Source organism: Betta splendens, chromosome 2 (assembly GCF_900634795.4).
Source record: "Betta splendens chromosome 2, fBetSpl5.4, whole genome shotgun sequence".
Classification (NCBI taxonomy): domain Eukaryota; kingdom Metazoa; phylum Chordata; class Actinopteri; order Anabantiformes; family Osphronemidae; genus Betta; species Betta splendens.
The window spans coordinates 9598481-9613010 of NC_040882.2; the positions used below are offsets into that span (position 1 = coordinate 9598481).

Here is a 14530-nt window from a genome sequence, read left to right on the forward strand (position 1 = left end):
CCGTCCCCGCCGCGTAATCAGGTAGCCGTCAGCCTCCGCTGGCCGCGCTCGCTGCGTGGGAGGCCCGCGTTGATTCCAGGCCGCCGCAGCGAGGGCTGTGTGTGTTTGTCATCGCGGTGGAGTCACAGAAACACACACAGCGTGTTTGGGGGAATTTTTTCTCGGTGAATGTTGTGCTCCCTCTTTTCTTCCGAGGACCTGCATGAATGTAATAACTATAATTACCGCTGAGCAGCAGCTCGTTGGCATTTGACTGGTGGCTGAATTGTGAACCGTGTCAAAGGTTCTTTTCTTTTCGATTCAAACAATTCCTTCAACGCTTTGCGTTTTCTAGAATGAAACGCTAAGAACTCAGACTTGACACAGCCAAACAGCCCGTAGCTGTGTCCTGTCGGACCTGTTCTGTGTACACTCATGTTTGTTCTGCATGAGGCCCACTGCACTACAGAACTCTGGAGCTAAATTGGGGCAATAATTCTTATTCAATAATTAAGGCCGAATCATATTAAAGCTCTGATATGTGATTTTGAGTTTTTATTCCCAGGAGGTGATGGTCATAATATAATCAAATTATACTTATATTATTTTATTCCAGTGTTGGTGACCCACAGCATCCACTGTAGCAGTGAACCTGGAGGTCTGAACTACAGCAAAATTGATTAGAAAAAACGTTGATTGAGCCAGTTAATTTGGATTAATATAATCATAGAGCACAAAATCATTAGCAGCCCATTGTCACCTCTGCCTCCTGCCACTGACCTTTATAAAGCCTCTCCTGATGAGGGTTTTGATGGCGATGATGCTTGATCTACTTCTTGACACTTGCCTTAATTGGGAGAATGATGATGATAACACCAGCTTTGATTAAACAAAACAGCGAAGGACCCAATTATGTGTCCACCCAGATGTGCGCTGGTTCCCCGGTGCGTTGAAGACCCATTGTCCCGCGGTTTCTAAGGCAACTCGTGTTGACATTTTCCGAGGGGGGAGAGGTGATTGGCGGCAGCGAACAAATGAGGAATCCACACGTGTAGTGGCAATCAAATAACGCGCGCACTAACGGGGAACTCTGACTTGGCATTTCGGGGCCATCGGTCACGTGAAGCGCGGCGACGCGGGCCGCGGTGTGAAGGATTCCTGCAGCGGAGGGCTTTGAAATGCGGAGGCAACGAAGCTAGAGGAGCGATGTCTGCGGAATGTCTGCTGCAGCCGGGAGCGTCTCACGAGCCATCTGCCAATTGTGACTTTTTGCTGCTTCTGGAGCTGGAGAGCGAGAGAGAGAGAGAGAGAGAGAGAGAGAGAGAGAGATGGGTTTCTGTGCTTTCTGCATTACTCACCTCCCATAGTGTCATCTTAGTGCATGGAGGAGCAGACAGATCACTTTCCCTCCGCAGCACGTGCCAGCAGCGAAAAAGAGAATATTTACAGGCTGCCACGTTCAATTTCATCCATGTTCAGTACGTTTGTTGCGCCTCGGTGGGAATTAGCGTCACGTCCAGACAGCCTCTGCGCTAATCCCTGCACGCGTCAGGAGCCGAGACGAGTTCCACGCACCTGTGGACGCACGACGACGATGACGCTGATGTAAAATAAGTGTCGTCCACGCTCAGAAGACGTGTCAACGCTTTGTGTTTGTCTTTGTCCTGAACTGAAACGCAGCCGCCGCGCTTGTTCCCTGTCAACCGCAGCCGCAGGGCTTTGCGGACGCCAGAGCCGCGCGCCATCTGCGCCAACTACTGCTCCAGACCGTGAAGCGGCGCCGGCATTAATCCCCGAATCAGTATTTGCGCGTCCACCACTGATTCCAGCCTCTTCGCCAACGGTGACTTCATCTGTGGTTTTGCCAGCGACTCCAGCTCCTGCATCAGCACCAGGTTTCCTGATGCCTCCTGACTCCTTGACCTCACAGGCACGCGGCGTTTCCGCAGGCTGCTAATCAGACGGCGGCTTGCAATTCAATTCATTTATTCACAGCAAATCGACTCACGGACGCCACAGATCACAACAACGACAACAACGAAACTATAGAAAAACACATGAGATCCCACGAGCGAAAGGAGGAGCAGCTACGCGCTGGAGACGTCCATCCATCATCTTGTTGCTGGGCTGCAGATGCTGGAGCCTCTCGCAGCTGCTGCTGGCTGAGGGGCGTGAATCACTTTGAGCTCGTGAAACTGCAACTGTGTTCTGAAATGGTTCAGGGTCTAAATGATTATGAAGCCCTTGTTTAGCTTGTTTCTTATGTCATTTTACAAAATATTGAGTGTCTTTGCAGCTTTCGTGTGGTGCTCCATATACAGAGCAAAACAAACGTAAAAAAATTCTACAGCATAAAAATTTCATGTGGTGGGTGATGATGTCATTTGAGCCTGTATCAAAACACAGCGGCTGCGGGATCCTGTTTGACTGAGGGCAGAAGACGGATGGTTTCCAGAGGGCACGGCGCCGGAGTCAATGAGCCTCACCAGTGTTGTGTGTGCGTTGTTTTGTGCAGCACCTTGCTTCTACACTCCAGATATGTAAACACATTACTCTCCTTCACGTGAGCGTCGATCGGCCTTCGCTGAGTCCTCGGGACCGCGGGTGCTGTAATAACCCGAGGCCGGACCTCCTGTCTGCTTTCACACAGGTCCAGTGTTTGACTCTGTCTGGTGTGTGGCCTATACACCATATATACAAATATACAAAAAACCCCTCCTTTTAATGGAAGGAACCTCCAGCAGAACCAGGGCCGGGCAGGCGTCCATCTGCCTTGACTGGTTGGAACAGAGAATAAGATGAGAGAAACGAACAGCAGCACAGATTGGATTAATTTATAGCAGCTGAAGTCGGACGGTTCAGAGTAACCTGATCTGACTGGAAGCTTTAGTACAAAGGTAAGTTTTAAGTGTCTCCAGAACCCGAGCTGGATAAGGATCTCTGGATCTATTGTGTGCAATATGTACAGTACAGTTTGTGGCTTTTATTGTAATATGTGAAGAGCTGCAGTATAATTTCACTATGTACGTAATACTCTAATGTTACAACGTAGACGTATCTTGAAGTCCTAAAACACTGTGCTCTGCTGAGGAAAGGGTTGTCCTGTTTCTCCTATAATGGATTCACCTCCTGTGATTAGTGGACATTAGTGGAAAACGTTTAAACATCGCAGCTGCCAAGAAAGCTCTTTGGACGCAAAAATGACTACGTGCTTCGTGTCCAATAATGGGTTTTGGGTGGTTTTAAAGGGTTTAAGCTGGGTTTGTGTAAAACATCAACATACTGAAAGCTTTGTAAGACAAATACATATTTATGAATGTCTTAATTCGTGGGTCTCCACTTTTTCCCGTTTCTTATTCAACCTGAGCGGTAACGATGAGGCTTGTGAGGGGAGGCAATGTCTGATCTGTTCTTATGTAAAAGGAAAAAAGGGGAAACGGGCTTCTGTATGTGTGCTGGGAGATCTGTTGAACAGCAGCTGGATTTACACACATATTATACATTTATCATATGTTTGTGTACTGTAACGATGAACCAACAGGCTTTATGTCCATTTCATCTTGCATAGAAGTGTTTTCCACCATTTCAGTAAATGTGCTGTAGATTTTACACACGTTTTCCACAATGATCTTTTCCCCAGTGACACTGATCCTGATTTTACTACAGTCAAATCACCCAAAGTTCTGATGAATAAAGTGTAACCATAATGGGATTTAAAACGAGCCCATGGCGCCATCGTGTGGACACATGCATTGATATAGGTTTGTTTAAAGGTCCATCAATTAATCCTAAATAAAAAAAATCTTTATTATGCTTGCTGTTATTAAGTCCATCATGTCTAAGCAAGCTTCTGTTACTAGATTCAGGGTATTACAATTCAGAATTAAACAATCCTCCTCTATATTCAATTGTTTATTGAGGTCGTGTATCTAAGAAACACTTTTGTGTGTGATGTCAGGTGTTGTCGGCATTCGATAAACAGTTTTTTGGTGTAATGTGCAGGTTACAGCCTCCAGCCTGTCACTTTCACCTCCTCCCGTAACTTCACCTGATCTCAAAACACGTACAGTCCCAGAATCTGGCGTTATAACGTCAGGCGCGCAGCAGCGTCTGAAGCTCGTCTAGGATTGGTGGCCTGGGTTTCTGCAGTGCCCGCCTTTCCTCCTGATTGGCCCCATGCCTGGTCCTGGCCACCAATGACGTGACAAACCGCACGCGATTGGTCCCGCCTCCAGTTTGTTGACCAATCAAGCAGCCTCCACTAAATTGTAAGCTCTGCATACTGTGAGTGAATCTCTGTCCACACAGTAGAAGGTGTAGTTGTGAGAAACGCATGTCCTGCTCATATTGTGCTAATAGGGTGCATGATCCCCGTTAAGTGGAGGATCCTGCCTGCAGCACATGTCGACGTTATTGAAGCTCAGATGTTCTGCGCTTCCCCCAAGTGGGAAACCTGTGTTTGAGGCTCTCGAGTTGAGAAATCCCATCATAGAAATGAGCACAGTGGCCGCTGATGGAAAACAAACAGGAGCCGAGCGAGGGGAAATGAGACGTGAATGCTGGCGCGTGACGGGGCATAAGAGTAGCTCCTCAGAGCCTGCTGCCTGTGGATTTACCTGTGCGACACCGCCCCCTGCTGGACAGCGCGCGTAAATGGATTATTTACTGTGTACCTGCAGAGACAACGGCAACAAACTACTGTAAGTAAACACCGTGGTACATTGTGCAAGTTTAAAGAATAAAAGTAACTGTATTTTAAACAATAATAGCAGTGATCTAAATTTACAGGCAAGTTTAGCTAAATTAGCTAGTTAGCAGGGAGCAACGAACAGTACTTAAGATAATGCTTGAAGCTAATGAGGTTTTGTAACATTTAAAACACAGTAAACAAGAGAAATTAGTCTTTGATTTTAGTCCTTTTTTAATAAAATAATTGATCAATTTTATATCATAACATTTGTTTTTTATTGTGTCAGACACTGTGAAAAGAAAACAAACACCAGTAATGTTTAACATAATTTATATTTATTTTCTTTTGAACAAAATGTTAATAAATGTATTTGTTGTACGTCCAAAAAAGATCATGACTCCTGGGACGCATTTTATAAATAATTTCATCCAAGTCTTTTGTAGAAAAAAAAGAAAGTAAATTAGCAAACTAAAGCATCTCTAGTATGACAATATGACAACTTTATCATAGTTTTTCTCTATATTTGAACCCTTTTCTCATTTCAAGCTTCATTTTTTTGTCTATTTTTCCCAAGACCTCTTTATTTCATCTTTTTAACATCCATCTTAGTCCTACTCATCAACTCACACCACTGCTTTAGACAACAGAAAAATGCGGCCAAAATCTCGCAAAAACAGACAAAAACCAAGGAGGCGAACAGAAAACACAGTGAGATTCCAACAGTAGGGAGGTGGGGGTGGGTGGGCTGAGGGGGGGAAGAGGGGGCAGCCATTTTGGGATCCTACATCCTCAGGACATATTTACAACAGAAAGGACAAGGGTTGTGGTTGGTGGTGGGGGGGCAAAGAGTGTTGGTTAATTTCGAATGGGGAGCGGGGGGTCATCTGCATAGATCCACAGGACTCAGATCATAAACAGCTAGAGATTTAAGGGACGGAGCACAACGTGTGGGCTTAGTACATCCGCTGCTGTCTTCAGGGGAACGTAGTAGTCATCAACACAGTCTGTCAAGGAAAACGAACGAACGAACGAAACGACACGTCACACGAGAATATCAAGCAAAAGGGAATCAGAGAGCAAAACTGGGGGGCTAAAGTCTATAAACCGCGTCCTGAAAATCCAGAGGCAAGCGTGGACTTGACTTCCATGTGACATCCCACTATGTGTGTGTCTGTGTGAGAGTGTGTGTGGTGTGTGGTGTGCGTGTGTGTGTGTGTGTGTGTGTGTGTGTGTGTGTGTGTGTGTGTGTGTGTGTGTGTGTGTGTGTGTGTGTGAGAGAGAAGCAAATCGACGGTGATTACGCCATGTGAGGTGAGGTAAGGTCAAGCTGTTAATGGGGAAGGTGAGGAGGCACTGATACCAGGTTTTCACAGCCAAGAGCAATTTGGAGGCAAAGCTAGAACCCCAGTCTGTCTTTAACTGATCATTAGAGGCTACTAAGATGGAGGACAGAAACGTGTGATCTCCTTATATTGGCTTCACATTTTGGTTTAGTGTTAGCTATTTAGGATATCGGATGTTGGCATTGTGGGGAATTTTCCTTTTCTGTCCAATGTCTATCATAAAAGGCAATTTGAACTCCCCTTAATCCCTGCGTGACCCGTCGCCGCGTCAGCGTCCACTTAATAGCAGCAGCCATGCAAAAAAACAAACAAACAACAGAACAAAACAGGATGGATCAGCCCTTTAAAACTCCTCTCACTCCTTGCAGGCTGACACTAATACAGCCCTTTACTAGTCTGTGACAGACAGCGGTTGATCAGCTCGCCTAAGGGTGATTTGAGAGTCGACAGATTGATTGGTTGATTGCGTGGGTCCTGGTCACTCGCACCGACCTCGCCGCTTCGTCTCGCTCGCCAGAATCTGCCTCAGTGGGCTTACGCAGCAGAGGCACTCAGAGATCCGGGGCCTTGTTTATTAAACCAAGCGTTGGACCAGGTTCCAATACAAAGAGGGAGATGCCAACGACTGATTATGAACCTCACCTGTTCTGTGAACTCTGACCTTAATGGGAGGACAGCGAATTCATTACGTGACATAGACCCAGAAAATAAGTCATAACTTATCAGTTAAGGGTTCTGGTCTGTGTGTGTGGTCAGGAATGGATGCTGATATCCAAGCAGAAATAAATACCTACATTTTAATCTACGCGCAGAAACTGTACATATGTCTGATAAACAAGGCCCCTTGTGTTTTTGCTTGATGCAACTGTCCTCTCGTGTCCCTGGGTTGTCCCTGCAGTCTCCTTGTACAACAACGCTTCATCTTTGCTCCAGCTTCAAGACGAGCCACCGGGCTCAGCGCCCAACGGTCTGAGGTAAAACCGAACACTTCAGAAGCCGGGGGACGCCGCTTCCTGCGGGAAGCATCTGCTCCCGCGACACCCGCTCGTTCAGAGCCGACCCGGAACTACATTTGCTACGTCACTGCTCCTCACTTGATCAGTGGCCCAACGAGTCGGAAGTGAGAGCGCGAGCCAGTCTCAGAGCACTTAAGGTCCTAAAGTGTGTAGGCATGTACCATCACAAAGGGGTTGAGAGAAGATGCAGTGGGACAGAATACTAGCTGGACAGTAGAAATACACAAGAATCACACATTTTGTCTTCAGCGACCCACATAAACGATGGATGAACTTGTCCTGTCAGGCCCTCAAGCAACATCACATACAAGGTAGTAAAGAAGATGCCTCTAAAGTGATGGTGCGTAAGTAAGTAAGTGAGTGAAACACAGTTGATATGTCAAAACATTCTGGCACCTGGAAAAAAATGCAGCAGAGAATCTAAAGGTAATGATGAGCGAGAGCACACGCTGTATCCATGTCTTCCTCTGACGTGCCGTCCATACACACTGAAAACAGAGGGGGCGGGGGCGGAGGGAGGGAACGAAGGCGGGGTGGGGGGGGGGGTGGGGTTGGGGGGAGCAGGAGGGGCAGTATGCTAGAAAACATTTGGATGGAATAGAAACAATGAGCAGGTTTCAAGTGGCAAGAGGTCAGTTCTTTTAAGGGGGGTGCTTCTCAAACACATTGTTTTGGTTGATGTCAAATCCCAGCACCCTTAGCTCCAGTTCAAACCCTCCCACTTCCTGTGGTTGATGGTCCGGTCGGCGGCAGAGGGGCGCCTCCCAGCGTGTCTCGCCAGCCGTGTCCCTGGCATCCACGACGGCCACGAAAGCCACAATCCTCCACGGGCTCCAGCCTCGAGTCGACCCCCACGGTTTCACTCCTCGTTGGACGCGCGCTCCTCCGGCGAGAAAATGGCCGCCACGCCCACCAACGTGGAATTGTGGGAGGCTGAAATGATCATGACAGTGTGTAGGAGGACGAGCGCCAGCAGGCAGATCTTCAGCCGCCCGCTGCACAGTCTCTGGGTGGCGGCGGAGGTGACCGACGCCCCCTCGGGCTGGCAGGATGAAGCAGTCCTTTTTAGCGTCCCGCCCGAGGGACTGTCCAGTTTGGAGTCCCACCGGACGTCGCAGCACTCGGCCTCGCTGTCCGATGGATGCTCTCCCAAGAGCCCTGAGGAGCAGAGGACGCGTGGTTAAAAACGCCGACCAGCGCGCGGTTTTATGCTGCCTTAGCTAGCGGCTCCACAGGCGGCCAAGGTGTTAGCCTTGGATGGATGGAAACTAGAATTCCATTAAAAGGCTTAAAAAAGGCCTATTAAACAACCCCAATAAGGTGCAGATATACCTTCGTAATGCTGACGTGACACGCTAGCGCAGTTCAATTAGTAACAACAAGCTAATTAGCATTCCGCGGCGCAATTGCGGCCTGGCGACGGCTATCTCGTCAGTGCTGACCCTCCTTCGGACCCCGGCGTGCGTCTCTGATCACAGTGTGGGAGACGAGACACGCTGACCCCTGCTTGAACTCAAATTAAAGCCCATCACCAGAGCGAGGCTGACGCGGCTCCAGACTCCGGAAGTCCTAGGCTGCTCCCGCTGAGGAGAGCCGTCGCCACAGCGGCAGGAGCGCGGCCAGGCTGCTGAGGCGGGGGATCACTGAGCCTCGGCACGAGGACGGGGGTGATGGATGAGAGCGTATCTGGGACGGATGGATGTGACGCCAATACAGCTCACTGGGAACGACGAGGTCTTTAAGAGCTTTTGGTCAAAACGCAGTGTAACGTCACCGTGTGATGAGTGTGTCATGGCTGACGCCTTTGTCGTTACTTAGGTAACATATGCAAATTAGCCCAATGGTAATGGTGACTAAGCAGGAATAGTGGCAGTTGACGAGGATCATGGATTTTATTTACTGATGGGTAATTGTGCTCTTACTTTGACACCACTGCATCGCATGATGCTTTGGGTGGAGCAGCTGTTAACACTTCCTCTTAACAACACAGACAATCATCACTGCACTAAAGAAAAGTTACAACTAAAAGAAAGAGGGAAGACGAGGACGTGGCTTAGATATGGATTGTTGGCAGATGGCTGTGGAGACAATGAAAACCGTGTGTAGGTCACAGAATCTAAAAATATGAGCCGTGTCTGTGAGCTCAGATTTAAGTTAAGGCTCCAAGAATCTGCTTGATTTTTTTTTCTTTTCTTCTTACACAAATTCCAGCATTTGGTTTGTGCTGTAAATGCCCCAGTGAGTTGAACAAACCGTCGGCCCGACCACACGAAGCTTCCTGTTGATTTTACTCACTAACACTAACGCGTGCTCCTGCATCTTTCACTCTATTCAGTCAGATTTCCACCTGTTTACTTCCGACTTATGAGCCATAACATCTGTTAATATGAAGTAGAAGGAGAATAAGAGATTTTCTAATTAATATTGTTAATTCAAATTTGAACTAGACTTAAATAAAAGCATAATTTCTTTTTATAGCTTCTTCTTACTGACCCCTATTTCCTTTAAAGCATCTTTTCTACAACCCCTCAGCTCATTACATTTTGGTGATCTCACACATTCCCAGCACATGGACCAGAGCGAAGGTCTGAGCTCTGAGAATGAGTGAAGGCACTGGTGTCCTGCTCCGTTTCAAGCTTCGTCCACGTAACGTGTGCTGGCGTGTCGCCAGCGCCTGCTCCTCAGAGGCAGAGTCCTCTGTGATGATTACCGCATAAACTGCAGTAAGTATTCACGCGACAGGCCAAATTGAACTCACGGGTGCGCGGCCCGCGTGTCCTGAGCTGTGCTGTGGGCAGACGCGCCACTAGATGTCATCAGAAAGCCTTCAGAAACACGGCTTCATTACCATCCAGGCAACATGGAGTCAACCCGCTGCCGTCCACTCCTCTGATAAGCCCTATCCGCCATCAGTCACTTAATTACACATCGTTTAATTAAACACAAGGCCACGCGAGCACGTGCGTCCGCCGCCGTAAACAGGAAGCGACGCCGAGCGCCGCGTGGATATGAACCTGTGCAGATGAAGCTGGGGCTGCCGCCGTGGATCAGGTCGTCGTTGTCGGGCAGGATGAACGGGCAGCTCTGCTGGACCTCCAGGCAGTACTGGTGGCACGGTACCTTCCTCACACAGGACCGCTGGGGAGTGGGGAAATACTGAGCACACAGCCAGGGCTTGTAGGCCATCTGAGGAGGAGGGAAACACAGCATTGGTGAGAAGCTTCCAGCTAGAAAGCCTGAGAAATGCCCATCATATTTCCACCTGAGAAGTAAATGGCTCCCTTTTTTTTAAAAAGAACAAGAAATGAACCAATCTGTATCAGCTTAGTTTTTCTCTCCACAAGTGACTCTTTCAGTCCAGTAACTGTTTCACGGCTGAAACCATGGAGTGGTTTGTCAGAAGGCATTTTTTAATTTACTTCGGTATGTTTGTTCACGTGACGGCCACTCAAAGCCAAGTGGCACCGGATAACCTCATCAAATTCAAGTTTCTCTCCTCCAAGTTTCACTGAGACACAGGATGCATAAGGAGACAGATGGTAACGTGTAATAGCCAAAGCCTCGGGCTTGGAAAGCTTAGCAAAACAAAATGAACCAAGGGCAAACCACAGTCTGGATCCATCCTCTTCTTTTTTTTTTTTTTAAGCCGTGTCTTCATGTGCTTTTTACTGGAATTAACACTAGAGAAGGGAAATTACAGCAAAGCGCACAGACTATCCATCAAACCCGAGACAGTAATCTGATATTTGAGAAGCCACTTCGTCCCAGTCTCTAAACTGTTGAGATGAAAGGTTGCCGAACTCAAAAACCTACATGTGAAACCATATCATTACTGCTACAAGGGCCACAGAGACCCTGATTCTGGTGATTAAAATATAAGAAATGAACCACTTCCCTCTTCAATATATCAATACGCTCTATTTAGACAGACATAGTCAAGACAAGACATAATTATTATAATGTAAAATGTGAAAATGGCTGAATGTATGATGTTCTTCACTGAACCTAAAGTATTGTCTCACAGCAGTTAGTAGGAAGAGAAGAGGTCGGATCATTAACAAACTGATCAAACCTGTGGCTATTGTGTGATGAAATACTTCTTTAACAACGTGACACATTACCGTAATAGAGGCACAACAGCCAAGCCACGAACCCCAGCAAAAACAAACTATTAGCCACGATCGGGGAATAACCAAGAGAGCGAGTAACACGGTGTTCAGCGTTTCCAGCGCGGGAGAACAGTTTAGACAAAGCATGAGGATTTACAGGGGAACCACGCCAGTTCACAGCTCACACACAGGAAGCACTGCTATAAAGCCCTGTGTGTGTGTGTGTGTGTGTGTGTGTGTGTGTGTGTGTGTGTGTGTGTGTGTGTGTGTGTGTGTGTGTGTGTGTGTGTGTGTGTGTGTGTGTGTGTGTGTGTGTGTCCGACACCCAAGATGTCGCCTCAGACAACACGCCTAATTGTCCACCGGTCCTTAACCACAGATGAACTTGGAGGTGGCGCCTGTGACCGTCGTCCTTGTTTTAGACGACGTGGGGTCTGATTTGTTTCCTGTGTGGACCCACACACACACACACACACACACACACACACACACACACACACACACACACACACACACACACACACACACATACACACACACACCAATGACAGAATAACAAACACTGCACATGCAATTATGATAATTATAATAATCTAATTACAGCAGAGCTGATGATAATGATAATGATGAGAACAGCATGGACACGAGCGCTTTGTCAAACAATCAAACCTATTCCATACTGCACATGTCCGACTCCATGTGGATACTGCACAGGGACATTTTACATTTTAATCCGGGCTTCGCTCATTTGCCTCGGATGTTCTGTCACAATAAACATGCTCATTCAAAGCTCGGCGGCTACACCTCTTTGTTTTTGGGGATAATTTGGATAAATCACAGTGACAGTTTAATTCCCATGATCCCGTGTTTTTGGCACCGGCGCTTCCCCCCCGTACAAGCGGCTCTGCGGGTGAACACGGAGGGGAAACGGGCTCGAGGCCAAGATGAAATCACTGCGATCACCGATTGAAACACGCGTGTTTTCGGGGGTCTGGGGTGTTAAAATCCATGACTGATGAGTTTCAGCATGGCGGCGTCTTGTCTGCACAAATGGCTGCTGTTTAATTCGCGGTGATTTAGCATAAATTCTTGCCAGCGGTGAGATAATCCGTCTAGGGATGCCGCAACTATCAAAAGGGAACCAAAACAATACGATCGCAGTCAGACAGGAAATCTGGGTCCTCCTGAAGATGTATGCAGGCAGTTGCCAAGGTAACGGCCTTTTTCTGCTTTTCATTACAGCTCATTGGGTACTGCCCCATTCTCTGTTGTTTTTTTTTTGTTGTTTTTTTTGTTTTACGTGCACATGCTTGAGTGCGCATCCAGGTTTTTCTGTGTGTGTGTGTGTGTGTGTGTGTGTGTGTGTGTGTGTGTGTGTGTGTGTGTGTGTGCACGCGCGTGTGCGTGCGTGCGTGCATGTGCTCAGCATGAAAAGGGAAGCGTATGAGGGTAAATCGAGTTAGTCAGGAAGCAGGCCTGGAGTCTGATTTGATCAGTCTAATGTGTGATCAGTGTGAATGGGAACCTGGCACTCAAAAAGCCTCTGTCGCCATGCAGCCTAGTCTGCTTCAAACAACGCACCAGAGCCCAGAGACACAGGCAGGAAACACACCGGGCTGGCAACCGTTTGCACCGGGGCCCCACGCCTGCAGCTGATTTCAGCCCCGGTCCGACCATTCGCGCCCACACTGTCACCCTCCACCCCCCTTTAGGTGTTGCACCTGTCAACGCCTCAAACCCTGAACCTAAGGGAAGAGATCAAGAGCAGGGGCTGCTATTCGGCGTTTATGTTAATGTGCAGATATATTTTCCCAGTTGTTCCATACTAATCGTTTGAAGCCTAAAAATAACCTTTTAAAAATTAAGATTCCAACGGTGTCGTGGTATCAGTTAAGTGTCAAGTGAATTTCAGCAGAGTGATTATCATTATTGTAAAAAAAAAAAAAAAAAGCGTGTGGAGCAAGCCACGGCCTGCGTCGCTTATTCTGGAGCATGTGATCTCTGCATGTGCTTCATTTAGAGAGCTTCAGTCTTAGTCTACGCTTACAGGACATTATTGGATGTTTTCCTCCTCATTCTCTTCATGAATTGAAAAATAAAAAAGGAGTAGCAATGAAATAAAGTACAAACTGCTCTAGATGATGTTAACCATCCAATAATATTTGTCAAAAATAAATATAAATGTAAGTCTTACTAAAAAAGTTCCATAAGTAAGGAAACACATGTTACTAAGGCAAAACGCACCCGAAGCTTTTTACTATGAATGTAACATCAGCAAGCAGCTTCACAAGGTTCTCACCAAACTGCTTAGTCTTAAAGCATAACATGGTCCAGTAAGGCAGCACCGGCTTGTGTACAGACAGCGTGGGCCACAGGTGGAACTAGTGGCCTCAGCCTGTGTCAGACACAGAGCGGCTCCAGAGGCACCGTCCTCGTCCCCCCTCTGTACTGGGCCACCCCGCACAATGTCAGCTACAGGGTTTGTGGCGACCCAGCTGTTTCACGGTGCATCACCCATGGAGTGGACTGGTAAAACTCCAGCTAGTGGCTGTAGTGGTACTGGTGCTGTAGCATTAAGGACAGAGTTCCAGGCTTCCTGTGACGTGATCAGAACCGTCTTCAGCCTGTTTATGCCTTACTGGTGACACTGGACCTGCACGCCGATCAACTGGGCCAGCACCATCACAGCAGCAGATGGAAACAAACAGACCCGACCCGTGTTGTTCTCTGGACTCGGTGACGTGGAACCGAACAGAACGAGGACCAAACTGTTCTACAACGACTGGCTATTTGTTTTAATGCTGTAACCTCAACAGTAGCGTGATCAGTATCTCCTCCACTCTGGAGAAAGTTACCTGTGTCCTGCTTTGCTTGTTCTGTGCGAGTGGTGCTTACACTCGCTCACAATGTGCCAGCAGCAGGTGCAGAGTATTTAAAGAAAGCGGTGAATTATGAAGCTATCGTCGTGTCATTTATTAGCGACCGCTGAGACCGAAATTTATGATGTACGGAAAATACCATTGTGTGATGTGCCAGAGATTTTCTCTCTGCTTGACTTCAGGAGGATCCACAGCTCGGCTCTGATGGATAACATGACCCGCTGCGACTTGTTGCGTTAGGAACCATTTCGGTTTGGGCCGTTCCACCAGCGTCCAGCAGTTCACAGGCGGCGCCGTCTCAGACTGACAGCTCCTGGATATCGGACATGCAAAACAGCTCTTTCTCCGGCGGGCGCGGGGCTTCCCTCACCACTCACACGCCTGACATGACACACACACACACACACACACACACACACACACACACACACACACACACACACACACACACACACACACACACACACACACACACACACACGTGGAAGTTTTCACCCAGTTTAGAGGAAATATT

The 14530-nt window shown here is 47.7% G+C and overlaps 1 protein-coding gene across 1 annotated transcript in view; it reads right to left on the minus strand.

Annotated features, from left to right (window-relative positions):
* Positions 1–4982: 4982 nt before the first annotated feature.
* Positions 4983–14530, minus strand: part of nalf1a (NALCN channel auxiliary factor 1a) — a 26640-nt gene continuing 17092 nt past the window's right edge. Inside the window, exons 2-3 of the mRNA XM_029127734.3 lie at positions 10043–10214; positions 4983–8186 (exon numbers count right to left, since the gene is read on the minus strand). Of these exons, the coding sequence (XP_028983567.1) occupies positions 7888–8186; positions 10043–10214 (471 nt within the window). The 3' untranslated portion in view covers positions 4983–7887. The remainder of the gene's footprint in view (positions 8187–10042; positions 10215–14530) is intronic.